Below are 26,750 nucleotides of genomic sequence, written 5' to 3' on the forward strand. Positions count from 1 at the left end.
CCTTCCTTCCTTCCTTCCTTCCTTCCTTCCTTCCTTCCTTCCTTCCTTTCTTGACAAGGTTTACATGTGCATATATTTAGAAGTGGAAGGGTCCACAGAGGCACACAAGCCCATTCCTTCTCACTTTGCAGATAAAGAACATGGAGCCCAGAAATTTAAAATGATTTGAACAAATTCACAGTAAAACATGGCGGAATCAGGATTTGAAACCAGGAGTTCTGTCCTCAGCTCCAGTGCGTTTGACACTCCATGATGCTGCCAACTCCCCGGGTTCAGGGTCAGAAGTGAAAATCATCAGAAAAGTCGGATGACTTCCTCTTATTCTTTTGTTTTGCTTTTCTTTTCCTTTAGATCAGAAAGGCTGGGACTCTGTGTAGGCCAACAAAAGATGACTGTGACCTGCCAGAAATGTGTGACGGCAAGTCCGCGAGCTGTCCAGAGGACCGATTCCGAGTCAATGGATTTCCTTGCCACAATGGGCAAGGTTACTGCCTGATGGGGCAGTGCCCAACGCTGCAGGAACAGTGTGTCAACCTTTGGGGGAAAGGTAAGAGTTGAAGAGACATTTGGGGTTTTAATCTTTGAAGGCAAGGATTATTTTCCTCATCTTTACATACCCAGTACCTATAGGGCACACAATGACCAGCACACTGCTAGACAGCTAGGTGGGGCAGTGGAGGGAGTATTAGATTTGGAGTCAAAAAATTTCAGTTCCGAGCCTGGCTCCAACACTAACTAGCTAGCTGTTTGGCCTTAGGCAAGCCACCTAAACTCTCTGTATCTCTGTTTCCTCATCTAAAAGATGGTGATAATTCTAGGGACTACTTCTTGTCATTGTTTTAAGGATTACTTGAGGTAATATATTTACATGTAAAACTTGACAAACCTTAAAGTACTAGCTACTCCTATTATGGATATCTGTTTGTTGATTTATTAGGGAGGAAAGGAACAAGCATTTGTTAAGAGACTGTTATGGTGAAGCACTCTGAGGATGAGTCAGACATGACTAAAACAATTGAGCACTGACTGTGCTAAACACATTTACAAATATGATCTAATTTGATTCTCACCACAACCCTGGGAGGTACATACTATTATTATTATCTCCATTTTATGGTTGAGGAAACTGAGGCACAGAGCAATTAATCAACTTGTTCAGGGTCACAAAGCTACTATTTGTAGATCACATTTGAACTCAGGTCTTCCTAATTCCAGATACAGCACTCTGTACACTATGGCACCACCTAGTGGCCCAATGCCTCTTGGTTCATGGTCTTGGCATGCTGAGGTTTTTTATCACAAATCTATTTTTATTAGTATTTTATCTAAAGCTTTGTTTTTCTGCACAAAAACTGGTTGATATGATCCCATGATCATATGAAGAAAGGGATAATTGATCAGGAAATAAATTGGGCCAATGTGATACAGTGGCTGGAACAGAAGATTTGGATTCAAATCCTGTTTCTAGCTTAACCTTCTGCAGCCTCAGTCTGTTCACACATGAAATGGTAATAGTAGCAGCATCTGCCACATAATATTGGTGTGAGAACCAAAGGGGGGAACCTATGTAAACCATTTTAGATTTCTTTATTCATTTCAGCTATTGTGAATTTACAAACAGATCAGTTGTTGTTTTCTTATAGGCAAGAACTCCCTGCTCTGCACATATTTGTTTCCTGAGGAGAGAGGACTCAGACTTAGAAAACACATGCTAAAGCAGTGATTCACAGTTTCTGATTTAAGGAAGTCATTTTCTATCTTTTAAAAAGCCTCATCAAATGAAAATGAAAATCCCCTCCAGGAAAATGCCTTGTTAGCTCTGAGTATGAGTGCCCTCACAGACTTCTGAAGCTACTTTTTCTTGGTGTGCATACTTTGGGGACACTACTATCATCAACAATGTGAAATTCAAGTCTTTTGACTTTTCAAAAGACAGTCAACAATGTATACACATATTTATTAAAATGTTCCTGGCACTAGGGATACTAATAAAGGGGGAAAAATAAACCCCCAATCTCATGGCCCTCACATTCTAAGGAGGGTGGCACTATGTAAACAGTGCACATACTGGTGTTTTTTCCTATCATAGTAGAGATGGGGGGAAGGAATCAATTCCCCTTAGCCCTTGTCATCCTGTGGTTCTAGACACAAGGGTTGCCCTTCTGAAAGCCTTCCTGAAACTTGTCTAGTTCTTGCCTGAATCCTCCTATACATATACATATATATATATATATGACAAAAAAGTGGATTTAATTCTTTCTGAAAACCCTAATACATTTTCCTCAAAAGTGTAATGTATTTAATCCAATGGTTCAAAACATTCATTCCTGATAGGATGAGTAAGGATTTGCTTATATCTTTGACTGATCAATTCTGTGAATCAAGCAAAATGTGCTTTACACCTGCAAAGTATCAGGGCTAGAACATGTGTCAGTTACTTTACTTGGACTATATGTGTAACATGCATGTGTTTATGTAAACAATTTTTTTCTCCAAACTCATTTCCTGATCCTGCATGATACCAGGGGCTCAAGCTGCTGAAAAGTCTTGTTTCGACATAAACAGTGCTGGTTCAATTTATGGCTACTGCCGAAAGGTGAATGACACGTACATTGGATGTAAAGCAGGGTAAGGACCTTGATTTTTTTCCATCTGTGCTTTCCAAGGACAAAGGTATGGTTCCATGGCTAACCATTAAGTCTGGTTTGGCCTCTATTTGGAGAGAGAAAATTTGGGAATCAATCATACAAAAAGTATCAGGAGGAGGCAAGTGGAGAAAAAGGTTAGACAACATCACTTTCCTCTGTCCCATACCTATGTCTCCCTTCCTTTGAATTCTTAGAGTATCCCATTTCCCACATCATAACTAAGAGTAACTGGGTTCTAATCCTACCTCTAATGACCATTTCCTCAAGTTGATTTATATTTGAAGCAGCAACAAGGGCAGAGATGGCAAAGATCTCTTGCAAAATGTGGGAATTAGCTAAGTCTTGAAGGAAGCTAGAGAGAGAGAGGGGAGAAAAGAGAAAGGTCTAGGCATGGGGGAGAACAAAGGCAGCGAGGTGGGAGATGTAGTGTCATATGTGAAGAAAAACTATTAGGGGAGTATGATTGAACCAAAGAGTGTTTGAATGGGGGTTAGATATAAGAATATTGGAAAGGTAGGAAAGGGACAGATTGGGAAAAGCTTTGGATGCCCAACAAATGAGTTTGTTTCATCTTGAAGGTAATGGGGAATTGAGTAGTGGGATGACATGAGCAGACCTGCACATTAGGAGCATTCCTTTATCATCTGAGTAGGGAAAGGATTGGAGTGGGGTGAGAGTTGAGATAGAGACAACAACCAGAGGGTTATTATAAGAGTGGAATGAGAGATGTTGAATGTTTGAACTTACTATTTGTGTGACTAAAGAGAAGGAGATTTTGTGGCAAAAAAAAATACCAGATACAGCAACTGACTGGATAGAAATGTAACTGAGAGGGAGGAAATGAAGATGAAACCAAGATTATAAATATCAATAGAACAATCAACACATATTTATTAAGCTATGACTGATCCTGATTTCATCCATTCACAGAGGGTGGAACACTACACGTGACCCAAAGGGAGGAGAACCAGAGTACATGCAGCCCCATCTCCATGGGAAGTGGTTAAATCTAATGCCCACTACTCATTCATTCATTCATTCATTTATTCATTCATACATTCATTCATTCATTCATTCATTCCATGTGAACTTATCAAGCACTTACTATGTGCAAGACATTAAGGATATGAAAATAAAAGAAAGAATAGTTTCCTTTTCAAAGGAGTTTGCCTTTTCTGATTACTCAGCTCAGGTCAAACTGCTCTTCAGAATAGTAGTATCAAACTCAAATACATTGGAACTGAACTGAACTTAAATAAGGATCCCTGAAGGTTGAATATCACTTTAGAAAACCGCAAATTAATATTACCTCTGTTTCATTGTATTTTATTTATTTAATTGGTTTTTGATTACCTTTTAATCTGGTTGGCCATGCTGAGGTGTGTTGAGGTAGTGTTTAACACCTTGAGATCATCATCTTCACCCCACTATTGTTAAAACTTTCTTGTCCCTTCCTAGGAGTTCCATGTGTGGCAAGTTATACTGTTATGGAGGATCAGATTTTTTGCCCTGGAAGGGAAAGATCATGTCTTTCCTGACCTGCAAAACATTCTCATCAGAAGACAACAACCAAGAAGTTTCCATGGTGGCTAATGGAACCAAATGTGGAAATAAGAGTGTATGTTGACATTGATGGTCTTTGTTCCAAGGAATGTTTGATTCCTAGTTACTGGGTTTATATCCACAGTCTTTCTTGTTCAACAGGGATGATGTTGGTATGCATGTATGTATATGGGGGCGCAAAATGCATGACTCAGATAATGAGCCCACTGTTTGTCCACTAAATAATACAATTAGGTGAGGCAGTTTGGCATAATGAGTAGAGAACCAGCCTTGAAACTGACAACCTGGCTGTAAGGCTTGCCTTTATCATACATATACTATCTGTGTGACCATAAGTGGATTGCTTAACCTCTCACTTCTCCAGTCTAGATGACTCTATACCTTGCAGAGAAGATTCCTACTTGCATTGGTAAAGGGTGCTTCCTCTTGCTGGAGTTCTGTATACCACTTAACTCTCAGGTCTAATCTCTACTATCTTTTTCCCCTGGATTAGGTCAGGAAGGTTATAAATGGCAAGCCTCCCCAAGTTTTCCAATGTAATGAATTCTTACAGTAATAGGAGGCAAGTACAGGAGAGAGGGAGTCAGTATATCTGTGTCTGAATTCTGGTATTTCCATCTATTAATTAGGAGACCTTGGCCAAGTTACTTCTCTTTTCTTGACTCCAATTAACTCATGTTTAATATTTGAACGATGGACTAGATTATTGCTAAAATCCCTTTTGCCTTTGTGAATCTGTGAATCTAAATCCTACTCCTTTTCTTGGGGAAAGTCAGCATGGAGTAGTGGGTAGAATTCTGGACTTGGAGTGAGGACTTAGGGTTCACATCAGACATTTTAGAAAGCTGTATGACCTTGGGAGTATCATTTAAATGCTCTTGTCATCCATTGCTTTACCTATATAATTAGGGAGCTAGACTGGGTGACCTCTAAAACCCTTATAATTTATTTCCTTATGTGATACCCCAAACTCAACCAATCAAATGAATGCTCTTTTATGGGCCCAGATTCAGGAAGACCTGAGTTCAAATATAACTCCAGAGACTTAAAAACTGTGAAAAGTGACCCAGGGCAAGTCAATTCACCTCTTTTTACCTCAGTTTCCTCATATGTAAAATAGGAATAACAATAACATTTACTTCCTATGGTTGTTATGAGAACCAACTCCCAGTTTTAAATGCCTTCTATGTGCAATTTGCCTTCTATTTCTTTTTTGGGGGGGTGCAGCATATTACAACACATTTTGAAAATGAGAAGATGATCATGTGTGCAGAATAATATGAGGAGGAGGGAGGGTACCAGGGAAACATGTGACATTCACCTTCATACTGAAAGTTGTGATTCTTTTAGTAAACAGTTTTTCCAGGGATGTTGAACAGAGTTGAAACGAGGGGGAGAGTCAATGTCCTATTACAGTTTTGTTTTGTTTTTTGTTTTTTCTGCCCCACCAGGTATGCATCAATGGAGACTGTATAGACATTGAGAGTGCCTACAAGTCATCCAATTGTTCCTCAAAGTGTAAAGGACATGCAGTAAGATGGAATTATTATTTCCAAAACTTCCCTGAATCCTCAACCATTTTAGGGCAACATATATTTTGAACATTATGTAAACATAGGGGAAAATACAAAATTTAAATACACAGTCTAAAAAAGATATGCCCCTTGGCCTCAGGGAGCTTATATTTTTTTTTCCAATAGGTGGGATAGTGGTTGAATAAGATAGGAATGTATATGATTGGTTGTTGTCCATTCTTAAAGACCAAAATGACATCACTATTCTAGAGTCAAATTTCAATGTTTTTCCCTATGGGTAATCAGACCAATATGAGCCTGGAATGTTCTACCACATGTCAAGCACAAATAGTCCTTGTGAACATTTGGGGTTAATGCTCTAAATTTGTGCATCCTGCATTTCCTTCGAGTTGTTTCAATTCTGCTTTGCTCATAGAGCACAGCACCTTCTCTAATGAGGGCACGCCATGATGGGTGGTCCTGTGCCAGAGTCTCCCATGTCACACAATCAATTACAAAGTTCTTAAGAGGGACTTTAAGGGTCTCCTTGTATTCCTTCTTCTGACCACCATGTGAACATTTGCCCTGTGTGAGTTTTCCATAAAATAGACTTTTTGGTGAGCATACATTTTTGCATTCCAACAACATGGCCAGCCTGTTGATGTTGTGCTCTCTGAAGCAGAGTTTGAATGCTTGGCACTTTGACTCAAGAATGGACCTCAGTGTCTGGTTCCTCATCCTGCCAGGTGATCTTCAGAATCTTCCTAAGTTAATTCAAATGGAAGTGATTCAATACATGATTTTATGATAAGAAGATTAAAGGGGGAAACTCTAGGCTCCTGGGGAGGATCATTGATCATGAGGAATCAGGGAAAGCTTTCCTAAGGAGGCAGCATTAGCATTTGATCTTAACAGATAAGCAGAAATCCAGGAGGTGAAAAGGAAGAAGAAGGACATTTCAAGCAAAAGTCTCCGGGTTAAGAAAGCTCAAAACTAGGAGAATTTAGGAGGTGTACAGGAAAAAGGAGTGATGGAATTTGGTGGGGTGATAAAAGGTGGATTTTAAAAACGACATTTGGAAAAGGGATCATGGAACAATGACAACTGACCACAAAATGGTAAAGTTTCTCCATTGCCAGTTTGTTTCTTTTTTTTGTCAAATTGAGTGAGTGGCTTTTGGATTGGAAAGGGTAAAATCAAAATGACTCTTGGGAAAGTAGTATGGAAAGAATCATGGTTCTGGAGAGACCTGAGTTCAAATTCCACCTCTAATGATTATTATTTTATGACTGGACTGACTATTCATCCTCTCTGGGCCTCGGTTTCCTTAACTCTAAAATGAAAGTTGGACTAGATAGATAATGAGGACCCTTTGAGCCCTAGACCTGTGATTCTGTGAGTTGATAGCGAAGATAAATAAGGGAATAGTAAGACAGTACATAGATCACCCTTGATTCAATTCATGTCACCTGTCTAAGATGAATCATGTACTTAGTTTATCAAAACAAGAATAGTAAGAGTTACCATTTCTATAGAACATTAGGATTTGAATAGCACTTTAAATCCTTTTTCATTCAATCCTTTCAACAACCCTATGAGATGAGTTCTATAATAAATCTATTTTACATTTGAGAAAACAACCTGAGAGAGGTTAAATGATGCTCCTAGGGTCATAAAGATACTAAGCATGTGAGGCAGGATTTGAACCCAGACCTTCCAGAGCTCTATCTATTTTGGTGTATTAGCTTTCCAGGAGATGAAATTTAATAGTGATGCATATAAAATCCCACACTCATTTTAAAATAACGCATGTCTAAGAACAGGAAAGTGCTATTCAGTTTTCCTTTTTTTATGAAATAGATTTCTATGAATCCACCATAGTATGGGATACAGAAAGCAAGGAAGGAATGCAATCTGAGGATGTATTTAGAGGGTTATAATGATGAGGAATGGGGAGATAATAGCATCGTTGTCCTCCACCCTGATAATGCTACATGTGGGATAATGGACTCTATATTTGGTAGCACATCTTTAGGAAGGACATCGATCAGTTAGAAAGTATCTAAAGGAGGAGAACCAGGATGGTGAAGGACCATGTGGTCATGACATACAGGTAGTGGTTGAAAGTGCCTGCTATGGTTAATTTGGAGAAGAGAAGACAGGGGAAGATCCCGGTCTAATTATTTAAACTACTATTATGTAAAAGGTGTTTTAAACGTTTTTCTGCTTGTCCTCAAAGGGCAGAACTAAAGGCAGTTGGGTGTAAGGAGAGTTCAAAAGAGGCAAATTGAAGAATAAGGTCAGGAAAAGCTTCTGACAATGGAAGTTTTCAAAAAATGTAGTGAGGTGAGTAAGGAGAAATTGAACTTGCTCGTTTGAGATCTTCGAGCAATGGCTGAATGAACATTGATCATGTGTGATGGAGTGGACTAGATGACCTTTGAGGTTTTTTCTGACTCTGCAATTATGTGATTACATAGGAGTAATATGAGTCTGCAAACTGAGAATGGTGCTAGATTAGGGAGGGCCTTGATAATGGCTTGAATGCTATCCAGGAGATAATTTGATCCAATTACATTCAATTGACATTTATTAAGCATTGTCTACATATTATATCCTCTATTAGACCCTGGGGATAGAAAGATACAATGAAAATATTCCTTGCCCTCGTGCAGTGTACATTCTTCTGGTGGGGATGGGGGTGGGGAGAGGCTGCTATGGAAAATTTTTTAATCTGATAGAAAAATACTGTCATGATTGACCTGGAAGGATATGAAGGTTGTATGGGAGGCAGTAGAGAAGGCTGGCAGGAAGACCATCTAGGAGGGAAATACAGTAGTTCTGGAAAGCAGCAGCAGAAAGGGTTGGGGTGGGGGAGGGAGGAATGGACACAAAGATATGCTGCAGAGATGAAATCAGTAGAATAGATCATTGGTCAGATAAGAGATGGGGGAGGAGAGTCCAAGGCAACCCCAAAGTTTTGAACCTTGGAGACTGGGTGATTGGTGGTACCACAGACACAAAGAGAAATCAGAAGGAGGAAAACAAACAAACACATTCAGCGAGAAGGTCAATGAACTTAATAAAGTTTGGCAACTGTTGGGTAATTAAAATTAGCCTGGTTATACACTTTCCTATTCTTTAGAGAGGTACAGTAGAACAAGCACTGAATTTTAGAGTCCAGGGACCTGGGTTCAAATCCTGGTTCTGTCTCTTACTGCTTGTATGACATTTTCCCCTTCTGTAAAATGAAGGGGTTGGACTAAATGACCTCTCAAGGTTCTTCTCTATTTAAATCTATGATCCTGTAATCTAATGCTTATTTGATAACAATCTCTCAGAAGTCAGTAGTGATATGGTCCACCCATTGATTGCCAGGGAGGATAATGGAATACCCGTCTAACTGGACAGCAGCCAACATTGATCCTTTTTGTTAAAACCTCTTATAAGTGAAAGAAACCATAGGGGATGTTAATAAACCATATCTCTGTTTTTCTAGGTATGTGACCATGAACTTCAGTGTCAATGTGAAGAAGGATGGTTACCTCCCAACTGTGACAGTTCCACCATTATTTTCCGTGGGTATTCTAGACTTTATTATGATAGTTGTTTACCTGCAACTTTTCATGTCCATTCTGTATCTTCTTCTAGGCAGCACATGCTTGGATGGGTGTGCATGTCACTTTTCAAGATATATACACTAATCGAGTAAGAACTTTATTGGTTGACTTCTGTAATAAATTAGGTCCACCAATCATGATGGTCCATCCCCTATATATAGTATGTTTAGGTTTGCAGTGAGTTTTATTCAGTACTTCTCTGAATCCCTGGTCTCTGAGCATTTGGGGCCAAATGGCGTCAGTTCTATTGCATGGGAAGGACAGTAAACAAGGGATGTATCCCACTGCTGACATCCTTATTGATGTGGCAGAGAACAAAACCTGGGAATGAAACATTAAACAACAGATTTCTATAAGAACAGCAAGTCAAAAAGGGGTGGTCCACTCCACCCGAGTTTCCATTGGTCACACAACATATAGATTTCAGATACAAGGAAACCGCTGCTGATTTGCAAACACAGAGGTGGTTTCCAGGAAAGACACAGGCGTTGCTTGAGATGGATAGTAGGGGGAAACTCCTCACGTGTCTTGCATTCATCTTCAGGTATGACTAGGTTTCTGGTTAGCATGACTTAGGTCCTGAGACAAGAATTTAACAAATCTGATCTCTAAGCAACCGTTCTGGTTCGCACTCATACATGCCTAGGTTTAAACAATGAAATAAAGTTTTCTCATAATTTCCCACTTTGGGGGCTTTAAGTCGAACTTTCTTATACCATCAGCAGTGTGATTATAAAAGTAGATAGCAATATTAATATTAAAGTAGTTGAGTCAAAAGAGACATCTTTTCCACTGCTCATCTCATCAAGAGCTCTATAGAATTCCTTCATGAAGTCATAGGGACCAGATTGATGGTAACTGATAATCAGGGGGATAAAATTGGGTAAGCATTAAGGGATGTAAGTCAGGAACTTAGGTTTGTACCAGGAAATAAGTGTGCTGCATACTAGAGGGAGATATCCCAGACTTTGAAAGAACACATAATGTCCACAAGTATCACCAAAAAAAAAAAAATTAAAGGCCATTCATAATTCCACACTCCCTTCAATGTCATAAAAGTTGAAAAAACTTAATCAGTCATAACCTGATATATCTACTAAGGAAACAAACCTAGTTAAATAATCTCTATAGGTAAACTAATTCTGGTTACAAATTAAACTATATTTAATCAATTTATTTCATCTTGGATCTATCTTAGCTGTCCTTTGTGGTTATCTAATACTTAGAAACATTTTCTTTTAATTTATTACTTATTTTTATTTTAGTTTTGGCATTCATTGAACAAAAATTTTAGTCCTGCTTTTCCAATCCCTCCCTCATTCATTGAGAAGGCAGGGGATATGCTACCAATTATATTTGTGAAATCATGCAAAACATTTCCCCATATTTTATATGTTGCAGGAAAAAAAACAAGAAAAATAAAGAAAATGAAAAAAAAAACATGCTTCAGCCTTCACTTAGAGTCCATCAGCTCTTTCTTTGATGGTGAAAAGTATTTTCTATCATAAATCCTTTGGCATTGTCTTAGATCAGAGGTGGGAAGCCTGTGGCCTCTAGGTCACATGTGGCCTTCTAGGGCCTTGAGTGTGGCTTTTTTTTACTAAGGCCAAGGTTGCAGAACAAATCCTTTTATTAAGAAGATTTATTTTGTGAAGTTTGGATTGAGTCATAGGGCAACATTTGAGGATGTAGAGGGTCACTGGTGGTCTCAAAGCTGCAGGTTCCCCACCCCTGTCTTGGATAATTGTCTTGATCTCATCATCATTACAATACTGTTGTTACTGTATACGGTGTCCTCCTGGCATTGCTCACTTCATATAAGTCTTCTCAGGTTTTTTTTTTCTAAAATCATCCCATTATCAATTCTTATAGGACAATAGTTTTCCATCAAAACCATATACCATAACTTTTTCAGCCATTCCCCAGTTGATGGGCATCTCCTCAATTTCCAATTATTTCATACCACAAAAAGAACTGCTAGAAATAGTTGTGTACATATAGTTCCTTTTCCTTTGATCTTTTTGGGCTACAGACATAGTAGTGGTATTGCTGGGTCAAAGGGTATGCACAATTTGATAGTCCTTTAGATCAGTTCACAACTCCATCAACCATGATTTAGTGTACTGATTCTTTGACAACCCCTCCAGTATTTGTCATTTTCCTTATTAATAAATCTGATAGGTATGAGGTGATACCTGAGGATTATTTCAATGTGTATTTCTCTAATCTACAGTGATTTAGAACATATTTTCATATAACTATTGACAGCTATGAATTCTGCCTCTGAAAACTTCCTGTTCATATTCTTTGACCATAAATTGGGTACTGGTATTATTCTTTTAAATAAATTTTGCTCAGTTCCCTATATATGTGAGAAATGAGGCATTTATCAGAGAAACTTGCTCTAAGTCTCTCCCCTCTCCCAAGTTTCTTGCTTTCCTTCAATGTTTGACTATGTTGTTTTTTTTGTGCAAAAACTTTTTTTTTAATTTGAGATAATCACTATTATTCGTTTTATTTCCTGTGATCTTCTCCATCACTTGTTTGGATATAAATAATTTCCTTTTCCATATATCTGACAAATAAATTTTTTAATGCTCCCTCAATTTGCTTATCATATCACCATTTTTATCAAAATCATGTACCCATTTTTACCTTCTCTTGGTACATAATGTGAGATGTTGATCTATGCCTAGTTTCTGCCCAAATGTTTTTCAGTCTTCCCAAAGATTTCTGTTAAACAGTGAATTCTTGCCCCTAAAGTTTAGATATTTGGATGTATCAACACTAGTTTACTATGGCATATTGTGTATCTAATCTATTCCACTGATGAACCATTTATAGCCAATACTGGATTGCTTAATGATTAATACTTTGTAATGTTTGAAATTTGGAGCTGCTAGGCCTCTTTTCTTCCCTTTATTTCATTGATTCCCTTAATATTCTTGATCTGTTATTCTTTCAGATTAATTTTATTATTTTGCTAGCTCTATAAAATAATTCTTTCATAGTTTATTTGGTAAGGCCCTAAATTATTAAATGAATTTAGGTAGAATTGTCATTTTTTTATATTACTCAGCTTACCCATGAGCAGTTAACATTTGTCCAATTGTTCAGATCTGACTTCATTTTTCTGAAAAGTGTTTTGTAATTGTATTCATATGGTCACTGGGTTTCCTAGGCAAGTAGACTCCCAAATATTTTATATTGTCCACAATCAAATTGAATTTCTCTTTCTGTCTCTTCCAGTGGTGTTTGTTTGGTGATATATAGAAATGCTAATGATTTTGGTGTTTTTTTAATGATCTGCAACTTTGATAAAGTTAATGGCTTCAACTAGTTTTTTGTTATGTTTTGTTTCAGCAAATTCTCTAGGGTTTTCTAAGTATATTATCATGTTGTCTGAAAAGAGAGATAGTTTCCTCCTCTATTTATCTGGACATTTATGGTAAAATTTCCTTTTCTGAAAGGAAATAGTACATCAGGTCAACAAAATCAAGAATATCTTAATATCACTTTTTCAAAGTTGTCCTCTCAACCTTCTCAAGCACAGATATCTACCTGTAGCAGTCTTCAGATTGCACCCTCTTTGAGCACCCCATAGTATTTCTCTTAAATGGTAGATTATTGGCTTAATGACAATTCAGATAATTATACCTGAAATCCAAACTCAAAGCAATAGCAAATTCTAGGCCCAAGAGATTTTTCGTTAAATAGCTAATCACAGCTCAGATATAGTTACTATTATCTTTCAATACTTTCATAACCTTTAACAAACTTCTATGCCCAAACCCTTGCTCTCATTAACTTTTTTTCCTTTCTTCCTTCCCATCTTCCTTCTCTCCTTCCTTCTCTCCCTCCTTCCCTCTTTCACCCATTCCTTCCTTCCTTCCTTCCTTCCTTCCTTCCTTCCTTCCTTCCTTCCTTCCTTCCTTCCTTCCTTCCTTCCTTCCTTCCTTCCTTCCTTCTTTCCTTCCTTCCTTCCTCCCTCCATCCATTCTTTGCTTCCTTCATTCTTTTCTTTCCTCCTTCCTCCCTTTCTCTTTTTTCTTTCCTTCCTTTCTTCTTTCCTTTTATTTTTTCATTCTTCCTTTCTTTCTTTATTAGCATAGGAACTCCTGTTGAGGAAACTTCCTTTTAGAATGAGAGTTGACATCTGATGTCTTTGACATTGGGTCTATATTATCATTCTTGCCTTAACTTTGGTTGTGGTCTCTTATTAGGGAAAGATCATGTCTTGCCTCATATCTGCATATTCTATGAATAGGACACTTGGTACATCTTCTAGACTTAACAACTTTTAACACAACAATAACTGCCAAAAGGATTCCTAAAGAAAGCAAATGAAATACATAAGCAAAATAATAACACCATTTTCTGGCATTTGCAAAGCACTTTACATGTATGTTGTATGTATATATACACATGTATATACATACACAATGTGTATATATAAATCTATATATACATATATAAATACATAGATGCACATATACATGCATATATTATGTCACATCACATCATATCATATCATATATTATATCAGATTGTTATTTATATTTTCACCACTAAAGATAAACAGTAGACAAGGAAACTGGAATTTTTCCAAATAAATGTTCCACTGAAAATAACATCCCTTCTTTATTAATCTATAACATCTAAGGTCACAGTTCTGGCTTGAAGGACTTCATGAAATACTCCCTTCATTGAAGTGGTTAGCTTTTCTTCTGAAACCCCATCAAGCAGAAGCCTGTTCATCTTTCAAGGTCTCCTGCACTTGGCAGCTCACTAAAGAAAGGAACAGTAAATTCTTAAACAAATTAACTCTTAAAATAAAAGTGGATAGTCTTTTAAATTGGAAACTCCTTCACTTGCAGGGTTAGACTGATAATTGCTTAACAACTAGCTCTCAAAAATATGTATGCAAATATAGAATATGCCAATCAAAATGCTAGGCAAGGTTATTAACATTAAAAAAATCTTTCTTATTTCTACACTATCATCAAAACAAGAAATCAAACCCTGATTTATGTTGTTTACCAACTTCTGAGATATAAATATTGACACTGGAAATTTAGCAATTTACTCATAAGCTAGTTTGAGCTGGCAACATCAACCTTTTCTATGCATTATAGCACAATACCCAAACACATCCTATTTAACAGTCATCTATCAACTCTTCCATGATAGTAAAGGTACTCAAAGGAATTCAAAGTTCCATAGTCAAATCATCCTAGTTCTTAATCCGCAAATGGGGTGATTCCAGCTACCTCCCCCCACCAAGTCTACATTTAGATTTCAACATCTGTAAAATTAAGCTTAAAAGTCTTTAACTGTCTCCCTGATTCTTCAGGAAAGGCTCATCTTTTCAGTCAATCAACAAGCATTTATTAAACTGGGTCTGGATTCAGGAAGATTTATCTTCCTGAGTTAAAGTCTGGCCACAGACATTTACTAGCTTGTAAGATCTTGGGCAAGCTACTTTACCCTGTTTGCCTCAGTTTCCTCATCTATAAAATGAGGTGGAGAAGGAAACAGCAAGTAATTTCAATATCTTTGCCAAGAAAACCCAATGTGGGATAATGAAGTGTTGGACAAAGCTACAAAATGACTGCACAAATGTCCTGTGTTCTTCACCCAGTGCCTGGCACATAGTAGGTGCTTAATAATTGTTCATTGCTAGTTTAACTAATCTTTAGAGACAGTGTCCTTAGTGGCCAAATGTATTTTGGAAATCTTTTCCTGTTTCCAGTAGCAAAAAGGAAATAAACAGAAGCTGAAAAACAAATAATAAAATGCACACATGAGCATGCACACACACACACACACACACACACACACACACACACACACCTCCCTCTTACATTTTGCATATGCCTGGGACCGTCACTGGTATTGACTGTGGTAGAAGGTTTCTTGTGACTCTTTTTTAGTTATCCTGACCTCTCCCCTCCAATTTGCCCTGGATTCTCTCCTGCTTTGGATGCCTGTATTCTAGGGAGTTCCTTCTGAGCTCCCAGAGGGTGAGTGGTGGGAGTTCTACCACTCCTGAGCTGGCCTATTCTCTTATGAACAAAGTCCCACACAGTGATGGACAAGCATTTCCCCCATCAAAGTTCAGAATTGTACCCTCCTAGCAGATACAATCTCCCTATTGCCACTCCTAGTTTCCAAGCCTAACAATATAGACTGGCTTTTTTCAGACTACCACTTAGAACTTCTAAGTTTATGGTCTTTCATACCATTTTCTGTTATTCTGACTTGTCCTGTGTTTAGCAAGGGAATAAGGGTCTTGTATTTCTCCTGTCTTTCCATGGGTGATTTTGGATGTTGCAGAAGCCCCCTGTGGTAAATTAAGGAAAATTTTTTATCTAATTTGATGGTAGTTTACTCAATCATATGATCAAAGGACCCCAACACAAAGGTCTTCTAGTCCAACTGCCATTTTTTTCTGTATGAGGAAACTGGGGCACAGGGACCTCATAAAATCATAGGCCCATAAATTTAAAGCTGGACAGGACCTCAGAGACCATCAAATTTAGCCCCCTGATTTTATAGGGAAGGAAATTGATCTCTAGGGCAGTGGAGTGATTTACCAAAGGTTGCACAGCTAGTAATCAATTACCTGTCCTGGTAATAATGTTGTAACAAATAATGTTGTAACAGAGGAAAGCTAGCATGTTACACTGCTACAATGGAAAGAGTAAGTAAGTCAGTCAGAGCATTGGGGTTTAAATCCTGCTCCTGACAATTCCTGCCTGTGTAAACTTGAACTTATTACCTAACTGTCCTTAGCTCAGTTTTCATTTCTGTGAAATGAGGAAGTTGGTCTAGAACAAGACTTTGTTATCTTTTTGTGTGTGTCATTAACACCTCTCACCCTTTAAGACATGATGAGTCCAGCACCCAGACCTTAACGTAGCCACACCACCCGTTTCTTCCCTAGCCAACCCTTACCCTTCTCTAGGGATATAATCCAACATTCAGTAAGTTCTTACTCTGAACAAAGTACACTGCTTGGTATTTAAGGTATAAAGCGGAAGATCTTCTAGTAAGGGGTGAGATGGAAGGAAGAAAAGAAGCATTTACTAAGCACTTACTATGGACCAGGCATTGCAGTGCTTCCTCTGAATTCCAGGGTATATAGGTCTCAGGTTGATATCTCATGTGTTTAACATAGCAAGACAGAAGAGTCTATGGTCTTTTTTATTCTTTTTTTGAGGTTGGGAGAGAGGGAGAACATCTCAATCAGACTACTTTGTTGAGACTGATGCCCCACCCTCTGGCTGGCTCCTCCAACTAAGTGATTAGCCCATTTCTGCTTAGTTCATCTTTATCACTTCCTGCTCTGTGTCTCCAGGACCAAGATGACTGTGTGTTCTGTCATGGATGAGAACTTGAAGGTGTTTTTTTTTCCCCTTCTTTCAACATATTTCAGTTTATAATTCAATCTAATTCAACAAACATTTTTTCCAGCCTCATCTTGACTAAGAGCAATTCCCAGTGCTAGGCACCAGAGATACAAAACCATTAAACTACACAGCTCTTGCCCTCAGGGAGCTGGCATTCAAAATATACAATTTTTTTGTACTATAAAATTTGCAAAGAACTTTCCTCAGGGCAGTCAGTCAAATCTTGTTATGAACTGAGCACTGTGCTCAGCACTGTGGGGATATATAGAAATACAAAAACAGGAGAGTAGAGACTTTTACGTTTTTTTGTTGAATCCCTAGATATATGCCTAGCAATGGAGTAGGTGATCAATGAATGTTCTTTCAAAATAAATGTGTATAATTGGTTTCTATGTCTCTTCCTCCTCCTTTGTCTTCTCCTCCTCCTTCTTCTCTTCTTCTTCTTCTTCTTCTTCTTCTTCTTCTTCTTCTTCTTCTTCTTCTTCTTCTTCTTCTTCTTCTTCTTTTTCTTCTTCTTCTTCTCCTCCTCCTCCTCCTCCTCCTGCTCCTCCTCCTCCTCCTCTTCCCTTTCCTCCTCCTCCCTGTTCTCCTCCTCTTTCCTCCTCCTCCTCTTCCCCCTCTTTTATTTCTTTCTTTTCCCTCCTTCAAGGAATTAAAATTCATTGATTCTATGAATTGCTGGAGTGAAAACTCCCCCTGTGCAGAGCTGAAGAGGCCTCTGTAACATAGCCTTAGAGGGTGACTTTGTGGACACTGAGAGGTGAAGGGCCATAAGACAGTATGCAACAGATGAAGGACTTGAATTCAGTTATTACTGATTCTAGAATCAAGATTGTATCTTCTATACATCCTGTCAGTCAGTGTAGACATTATTCTCCTCAATTTACAGACTAAGAAAGAAACTCAAGGAAGGAGCTTATTCATCCATAGATAGAATGATTTGGAACAAAATTGAGACTCTAAGAGCAAGTGTTCTTTTCAGGAAACCAGACTTCTTTTCTAGAGAAGGACACTATAGAAACATCTACAAAAATATATTATTGATTAATACACAGTAGACTATGATAGAGGGGGAAGCAAAGAGGATATCATTCTAGAAACAGACAATAGCCACAAACACATTGACTTTTTTATGGAACATAGGGCCAGTGTGGGGCATAAAATCAAATTTGTATTTGGAGTCAGTTCCCTATGTTTCACCTTGGACAGGGCACTTTACCACCTTTATTAGTTTTCCCATTTACAACATAAGAGTATTAGACTAAATGACCTTCAGTGTTCCTTCCAGGTCTAAATTTATGTCCCCATGTCCCCCCAAGGGACACTTGCTGGGATGATTAAATCCCTTCTTCAAAAGGAGATATTAGGGTATGACCAGGGTTTGAGCTTTGGGGAAAAAACAAGTTGGGAATTATTTGCTGTATTTCGGTTGTGTCCTCTCTTTGCTGCAGGGTTTGTGCTCAATGAAGATTTTTTTTTTATCATATTCTCTCTCTCTCTCTCTCTCTCTCTCTCTCTCTCTCTCTCTCTCTCTCTCTCTCTCTCTCTCTCTTTCTCTCTCGCCTTTTGGAGGGCAACTGGGGTTAAACAACTTACCCAAGGTTACACGACTAGTTTTTTTTGTGTGGGTGTTAAGTGTCTGAGGCCAGAACTGAACTCCCTGACTCCTCAAGAGTGTAGATTTCTCCATTATAATCACAAAGCCATAGTTTTCTCCATTCTGTCTTTGAAGCTGTAGATTTCCCCATTGTGCCCTCAAGGTTATAGATTGCTTTACTATTTTCTGTACATTGTAGGTTTCCTCCGGATGTTCTTTCTCAATGTTGTAGATTTATCCAGTGTGTTGTTCATATTATAGATTTGTTAATTTTATCCTCAACATTATAGATTCCTCCATCATGTTGTCAAGGACTCAGGTCTCTCTTTTATATTCTTAATGTTACAGATGTTTCCATTGTGACGGGAATACTGGTTGCACTCTCCATGATAGTTATCATTGCTGCAATTGTTGTCCGATATCAGAACACAGCTAAAAGGAAAAAAATTATGAGGTAAGCCTGCTTCCCATATGCCAGAGCTTCTCCCCCTAGGATTGTGATGTTCCCAAAGGTGAATTAAATTGAGAGAGGCCCCAAAATTCTCACACTAAAATTAATAATAGTTTACATATATATATATTTATACATACATATATGTATATTTATTTATTTTAATAATATATTTATATTATATAATATAATTTATATATTATATTTATATAATATTATATTGAATAATATAGTTTATATATATATTATATTTATTTAATATTTTATATATATATATATATATATATAAATGTGCCCCAAAGTACTTTGGGTATTGGGAGAGAACTGGAAGGGAATGCCACAAAATCAAACCATGCTGGCAAGTCAACTTCCAAAAGACTAAATGATCATTTATAGAGTGAAGAGGAAAATGATATTACCAATATAGCTAACAAGAAAGATATAACATTTTATGATTTGCCAGGTTTTCTATAGTCAGTACCTTACATGATTCTTCAAGAAACCAGTCCAGGTACTATAATCCCAATTTTATAGAGAAAGAAATTGAGGAACAGAGAAACTAAATTATGTAAAATTGATAGATGACAACTTTCTAAGGAGCAGGGAATTATAATAATAAAATACATTGCACTTTCATTGCATTTTTCCTTATTTTCCCCCAAAGGCACTGAGAGGTAAACAGGACCAGCCTTATCACCACTTTATAGATAAGAAAAGTAAAGCAAAGTGATGCTAATTGACTTCTCCACAATCACTCATTGTGGAATTGAGTTCAGGACTTCCCTGACAAAGAAAAACTAAACACACTCAGACACTGCCTACTTAGAGTCCTTGTCAATGTATTTTTCCATTTCCCTCATTTAATCATCCCTGGACACTGGAGTGACAGAACACAGAGAGTCTTTGTTGAATGTGTATGGTTTATTGGAAAGAAGTGGTGTGGAATGGTAGGGAGAGAGCTGGCCTGGAAGTCAGAAAGACTTGGATCCAAGTTCCATTTCTTAAACTGGCTCTGATTCCATGGGCATTATTTAATTTCTCAGTGTTCTAAGCAACTAAGACTTTGCATTATAAAGGGCACCAACCTGCACTGGTAGAAGATGATCCCTCATCTATCAGTTCCCCATTTTAATAATAGTTTTGTAAAATACTTTATGAATATTACTTCATTTCATCTTCATAACTCTGAGAGATAGGTGCTATTATTAATCTTATTTTACCAATAAGGAAATTGAGTCAGACTGTGGCTAAGTGACTTGCTGAGTCACACAGCTAGTTAGTGTATGAGGCTGAATTTGAACTCAAGTTCTCCTAACTCCAGATCCATCATTCTATGGACTGTATCATATAACTGTCTATATCAGTGAAATGTCTATCAATGAAATCACAAGTCCAGTTCTTAATTCCTAGGTACTAGGCACATTGCTAGTCACTGGGGATATACAAATAGAAAGAAAAGCTGGTCCTGCCTTCCAGGATCTTATGTTCTCTTATGCACAATGATAATTGAGGTTTAATGACAGACCGCTTTGAACCCTAGCCAGTCCTGCCCCATCTCAGGCTCCAAACCAAGGAAATGGAGACTAATGAAGAAACAACGGGATGTGACAAATACTCATTCTCATGAGGTAAGCCATCATTCCTTTGGCCTTCCTGAATTTTTTCCACTTCATATTTAACCCTGCCCCTTCACTCCTTGAAAGCTTTTGATCCAAATCATGAATCAATTAAAAATATATTAAGTGCTTACTATCTGTTAAGCATACATACATGCATACATACATATATGTATAATATTTATGAATGTATATGTGTACCTATATTTATCTGTAAGGATGATGGTAAAAAGGAAAACTGAATCCAACATGCTAAAGGGCCGAAAACAAAGAAGAAAAATCACACCTTCTGGGTTGGGTGATCGTGGATAACTTTCTGAAGGTAGTGACATTTGACATTATCTTTGAAGGATGAAGATGTTTAATGGGTAAAACTGGGTGAGGAAATATCCCAGAAAGAAAGAATAGCTTGTTTATTTCACCATATACCAAAATGTCTAAATTGGTTCACGATATAGATATAAAGGCTGATAGTGTAAGCAATCTGGGAGAGCAAGGAATAGTTTATCTGTCAGATTTATGGAGAATGGAAGAATTTATGACCACACAAGAGATAGAGAGCATTACAAAAAGCAAAATGAATAATTTTGATTACATTAAATTGAAAAGTTTTGTACAATCATAGCCAATGTAAACAAGATTAGGAGGGAAGTAGAAAATTGGGAAATGATTTTTACAACCAGTGTCTCTGATAAAGGTCTCATTTCTAAAATATACAGAGACCTGAATCAAATATTTAAGAATACAATTCATTCCCCAATTGATAAATGGTCAAAAGATATGAACAGATAATTTTCAGAGGAAGGAATTAAAGATATCTACAATCATATGAAAAAAAAAATACTCTAAATCACTATTGATTAAAGAAATGCAAATCAAAACAACCCTGAGGTACCACATCTCACCAGTCAGATTGGCTAACATAACAAAACAGGAAAAATGATAAATTCTAGAGAAGATGTTGAAAAATTGGAATACTAATTCATTGTTGGTGGAGTTGTGAACTCTTCCAACCATTTTGGAGAACAATTTGGAACTATGCCTAAAAGTCTATAAAAATATGCATACCATTAACCCAGCAATACCACTTCTAGGACTGTATCCCAAAGAGATAATACAAAGGGAAAAGTATATATAAATTTATAGCAGCTCTTTTTGTGATGGCAAAAAATTGGAATTCAAGGAGATGCCCAACAATTGGGGAATGGCTAAACAAGTTGTGCTATATAAATGTAACAGAATTATCTTGTGCTATAAGAAATGGGGAGCAGATGGATTTCATAATAACCTGGAGAGACTTATATAAACTGATGCTGAGTGAGGGGAGCAGAGCCAGAACATTGTACATAAGGCCAGACACATCTATAACTGACTTTGATAGATTGGGCTCATCTTAGTAATGAAGGCTATAAGACAACTCCAAAGGACTCATGATGGAAAAGGCCATCCACATAGAAAGAATTATGGAGTCTGAGTGCAGCTTGAAGCAAACTACTTGTTCTCTCTCTTTTTTGTTTTGTTTTGTTCCTTTCTTATTGTTCATTCTATTGGTTATAATCCTTCTTTTCAACTTCACTAATTTTTAATGTGAAGGCATTTGCATGCTGCCATTGTTGGGGAGGGGGGGAGAGGGAAAGGGAGAAAATTTGGAACTCAAAAGTTTGTGGAATGGAATGGTATAAATCAAAACTAATTAATTAATTAATTAAAAAAAAGAATGGCATGGTCAAAGGTACACAAACAGGAAAACATAGATGAGAAGATATACTTAGACAAAAACTGAGTTGATTTCAGCTAAGATGTGAGGCTCATGAAGAGGAGAAGTAAAAGGAGTGAATTAGAGTAAGATTATGGATGACAGTGAATTCTAAAGTCAATGTTTGGAATTTGATTATACAAATGCTAAGGAGCCAATGAAGTGTGCTTTCAGGGAACTTACGTTCTAATTTGTAGATATAATATATATGAGGCAATCATTGCCAAAAAAAAAACATACAAATGCACCCCAAAACCTCATTAATTTGATATAGGGAGTCACAGTGATGCAGAGTGGACTAGTCCATCATTAAGCCCTTTCTAGTAGTAATTGTATCACTAACATGATTACTGTTCCCAAAGCTAGAGCAAGAAGCAGGTGGAGAAGGACATTCATGGCAACAAACTAAAAGTTAAGATACCAACTTTGGGTAGTCTCTAGTGTCCTGCTGGATGACTCGATGGTATATTAAACATGGTATAGAGTCAGTTAGATGAAATAGGATACGCATGATTTAACTAAGTTAGAATTCATGTCAATGTCATGTTTGAGAGAAATTGGGAGAATGAAGTAAAAAAATAATGAGGGAAAGAAGGAAGAAAGGAAAGAAGGAAGGAAGGAAGGAAGGAAGGAAGGAAGGGAAAAATAAAAATGTATCTTGAGAGCAGGAATTGTTTCATTGTTTGTACTTGTAAACTAAGCTCCTAAAAAAGGGAAGGCACTTTAATAATTACTTCTTGGTGGATGGATGACTTGATTAATTAGTGTGAATTACAGATTGACCTAAGAGCTTTTTTGGTCTTGGAACTTTCAAGCTTGTCAGGTGTTGATTCTGCAGGATATGCTACTGTTTCCTCTTTTATTGACACACCATTGTTTAATTTAGATGGGTTCAATGAGTCCTCCTATGTCTGCACCTCCAATGGAAAGTAATAAACCACCACTTTCTCTTGTAAGTATAACAGAAGACCTCCTTCCCTTTTCCTCTCTTGTTAACTTTCTTCCCTTCTAATTTCCCTGATATCACTGTTTTACCTATTTCTGTACCTGTTGTCTCACCCATTAAATGTAAACTCTTTGGCTATTTCCTAAACTGTATGTCTCATCCTACTTCTTGGGTACATTATTTCTTTGTCAGGAGATAGGCAGTCCTCAGGCAGAAACTTTCAATTAAAGTCTGGATATTCATGCAAGTAATGAAATCTCGAGGTCTGCAGCATATCAAAGGACAGAGGCATATCTGAAGCCATCCCTCTTTGAGGATGAAAGCATTTGGAAAATTCGTCTTAGTTCAGTATGTATAGCTGCGTAGTCACATCCTCCCGCTAACAAACTCTTCTTTTTCCCTAGCTAATCACGGAGCCAACTCTTCCGCTTCCTCTTATTCCTACAACCAGGTCCTCATTTGTCCACCCAGTAAGTAACTGACCAGGTGATTTTGAATGATTCATTTTCTCTTGTGAAAACCACGAGAGCTGTATTCCAAACTTAGAACAATGGCACTGTTTCCCCCTCCATGTGTACTTTTCACATTTTGTCATGCATTGTGCTGCACTTTGTATACGTGCTATGTATGCCCTGACTATCCTCACAAAGATTATAAGGAGAAGAACCGTAGAATTACAAATTTTGAGGACTGGAAGGAACTCCAGTAATCTCTTAGTTTCATGCATAGACCAAAGGAATTCCAATGATAATATATTTGAAGAATGGTTATCTAACCTCTTATTAAAGACCTCCAAGAGGGAGGATCTACCATCTCTCACAGTAACCCATTTCACTTTCAGACAGCTCTAGTCATGGAGGCAGCTAGGTGACTCAGTCTTGGGTCTGGAGTCAGGAATCAGGAAGACCTGAGTTCAAATTAAGGATCAAGCTTTGTGACCCTGGGCCAATCACTTAACCTCTGTTTGCCTTATTTTCCTGAAGAAGGAAATGGTAAACACTTATGGTACCTTTGCCAAGAAGACCATGGCCAGTCTTGGTATGGATACAAACTGGGTATCCTATGGGTAAAAACAGAACCAATTGAATCCCTCTTCCACATGCTATTACTGTTGTTATCCTATCATTTTCAGTCATCTGACCCTCATTTGGGTTTTCTCAGCAAAGATACTGGAGTTATTTGCCATTTACTTTCCCAGGATCCCATTTGTAGATGAGGAAACTGAGGCATTTAGGTAACATGCCCAAAGTAACACAGGTGGTAGCCACGGTTGTGGAGGAGAAGGATTTGAGCCCAACCCTCTGAGTTCAGAGCCAATGTTCTCTCCACTCACTTGAGATGGACAGTATTTATACTGAGATTTGAACTGACCATCTGTATGGTTCTTCTCTTGTATCACTTTCATAGCCTAAAAAATTAAGAGATTGAACCAGATTATGTCTAGGGGGCTTTCCATCTCTAACTGACAAGCTTTAAAAAGAAAGCCAACACTTTTTTCTTCTGTGTTAGATTCAGCTCTCCCCATCCTCTGGTAACTTTGACTGACCCCAACTGTAAGAATGGTCACCCCAGTTTTATATGAGGCCCCAAGTACACATCGGTAATGTCACATTTGCATTATAAGAGGGCAGCAAAATTTATGTTTTTAAGGAAGCAATGAGTCTAGCATTTCCCACTTGTGGACATAAGCTATTTAAGTGGTAGAACTTCCCTTTCCTGTTTTCAAACACAATCCCTGACTGCATCTCAGGTAACAGAAGCCTGGGTGAACTCTCTCCCTGGCATAGTACTTCTAGAGGTTAAACAGAGAGGTAGAATTTAGAGTTGGACAAGGAAAGACCTGGTTGAAATTGCACTCAGACATCAGCAGTATGAACCTTGACAAGTCAGAGGATGATAAATCTGTTGGTTGGAGGATCTCAGAGGTCATCTAGTTCATCCCCTTCATTTTGCAGATGGGGAAACTGAGTCTCAGTCAGATTAAATGACTTTCCCAGAGACCACCAGATTTGGTGGTTCATGTGTGAGGTGAGATTTGAATGCAGATTTCTCATTATAAGGACCAAATGAGACAATAGATGCAAAGCATTTCACAAATGTTAGAAATGCTATATAAATGTGGTTTTAATTAACAGTTATCATCACTATATTTGTGTGAAATGAACAGAACAGATATCAAGGCAGGTCTCAAATAATGCTAACAATGTTTAGGTTGTCTTTCATCACTGCCCTGCACCCCCATTCACAGTCCCTACACTCTGGGTCTTGGATAACATTCAGCAATGGGCCAAGGGAAAACAAGAGGAAAAGAAAATCTTCCAAGACACAAGATCCTTGGTTAGTGGATTGGGGCCAATATGCCACATTTCCTATTGCACATGCTCTATTCTCCTGCTCTCTTCCGGGTCCTATAACACCTTGATAAAGGTGCTTTCTAATCCTGAAGATGAGAAGTTGAATGTGGCATAGGCCTGAGGAGTCAGGAAGACATGGGTTTTAATTCTACCCCAGTCACTAATTTTATAGTGTGTCCTTGGGCAAGCACCCAAATTCCCTACGTGTGATTCCTTACATAAAATTGGGGTAATAATAACACCTACTTCACAAGGCTGTTGTGAAAATCAAAGAAGATTGTACATACACACAGATAGACATAGATATCTCTGAAAATCCTAAAGCACTTTAGAGATATTAGCTATTACTTTGGTATAATTATAACTATTCCCTTGATGGCTTATTTTCTGGTAATGCTCTCTAATATCTGTATTCAATTTAAATATTGACCTTTAAACTTTTTTTGCTTTTCTTTGGAGGGGGTAAGTAGGGCATTTGGGGTTAAGTGACTTGCCCATGGTCACATGGCTAGTTCTGTGTTAAGTGTCTGAGGCTAGATTTGAACTCAGGTCCTCCTGACTTCAGGGCGGGCACTCTATTCACTGCACCACCTAGCTACCCTGACCTTTAAACCTTTTGAGGCACTTTACAAACACTCTCATTTGAACCTCAACACCTATTGAAAAGTGCTCACAGACATTTATACTATACCTATTTTACAGATGAGGAAACATAAGCTCAAAGAGATTGAGATTTTTTATTTAAGGTCACAAAGTACATGTCAGAAATGGGATTTAAACCATATTTTCTTGACCCCAAGATCAGCATGCTATCCACTCTGCCAAAATATCTCTCTCCCTGTCTTTCCATGGTCCCCCAGTGCCCCCTAGCCTTACATCTTTACTCTGTCTCTCATGGACTTTATTGATAATATGAATCTTCTCTCTTTACCTATGAGTGAGTCTTTACAAAATGTAGTGAGCAAAGTGATTCAATGAAACTGACTGCCATTATTCTTATGAGGATCTCAGGCTCATTGATTTCTAGTTAAAACATTCATATGATGGTTACTTGTTGGGACATTCACTCATGCTGAAGCTTTATCTTTTTTTAGGGCACACATCCCCAAGTTTGAAGCATCTGCACAAGGATGGGTGAACAATCCAGAAATCCAGAAGATAGGACAGGAATCTGGACCGAAGAAAAGACCTCCATTCCTTTTTCAGGACCAAGGTTCTGGTGGATCTTCATAGATTAAACATTCCATACCAAAGAAGAATATGACCTCATGGA

General features: G+C 37.8%; 1 protein-coding gene across 1 annotated transcript in view; it reads left to right on the forward strand.

The window, feature by feature from the left end:
• ADAM28 (ADAM metallopeptidase domain 28) overlaps positions 1–26,750 on the forward strand; it is a 143,444-nt gene that overhangs the window by 75,632 nt on the left and 41,062 nt on the right. Inside the window, exons 14-22 of the mRNA XM_069067404.1 lie at positions 352–547; positions 2,526–2,628; positions 4,107–4,266; positions 5,663–5,743; positions 9,225–9,303; positions 18,703–18,808; positions 20,346–20,433; positions 23,064–23,129; positions 23,528–23,593. Coding sequence (XP_068923505.1) covers positions 352–547; positions 2,526–2,628; positions 4,107–4,266; positions 5,663–5,743; positions 9,225–9,303; positions 18,703–18,808; positions 20,346–20,433; positions 23,064–23,129; positions 23,528–23,593 — 945 coding nt within the window. The remainder of the gene's footprint in view (positions 1–351; positions 548–2,525; positions 2,629–4,106; positions 4,267–5,662; positions 5,744–9,224; positions 9,304–18,702; positions 18,809–20,345; positions 20,434–23,063; positions 23,130–23,527; positions 23,594–26,750) is intronic.

The sequence above is a fragment of the Petaurus breviceps genome, unplaced genomic scaffold (genome assembly GCF_028583685.1).
Source record: "Petaurus breviceps papuanus isolate PSGF00001 unplaced genomic scaffold, PetGlider_PUasm1.0 139, whole genome shotgun sequence".
NCBI lineage: Eukaryota > Metazoa > Chordata > Mammalia > Diprotodontia > Petauridae > Petaurus > Petaurus breviceps.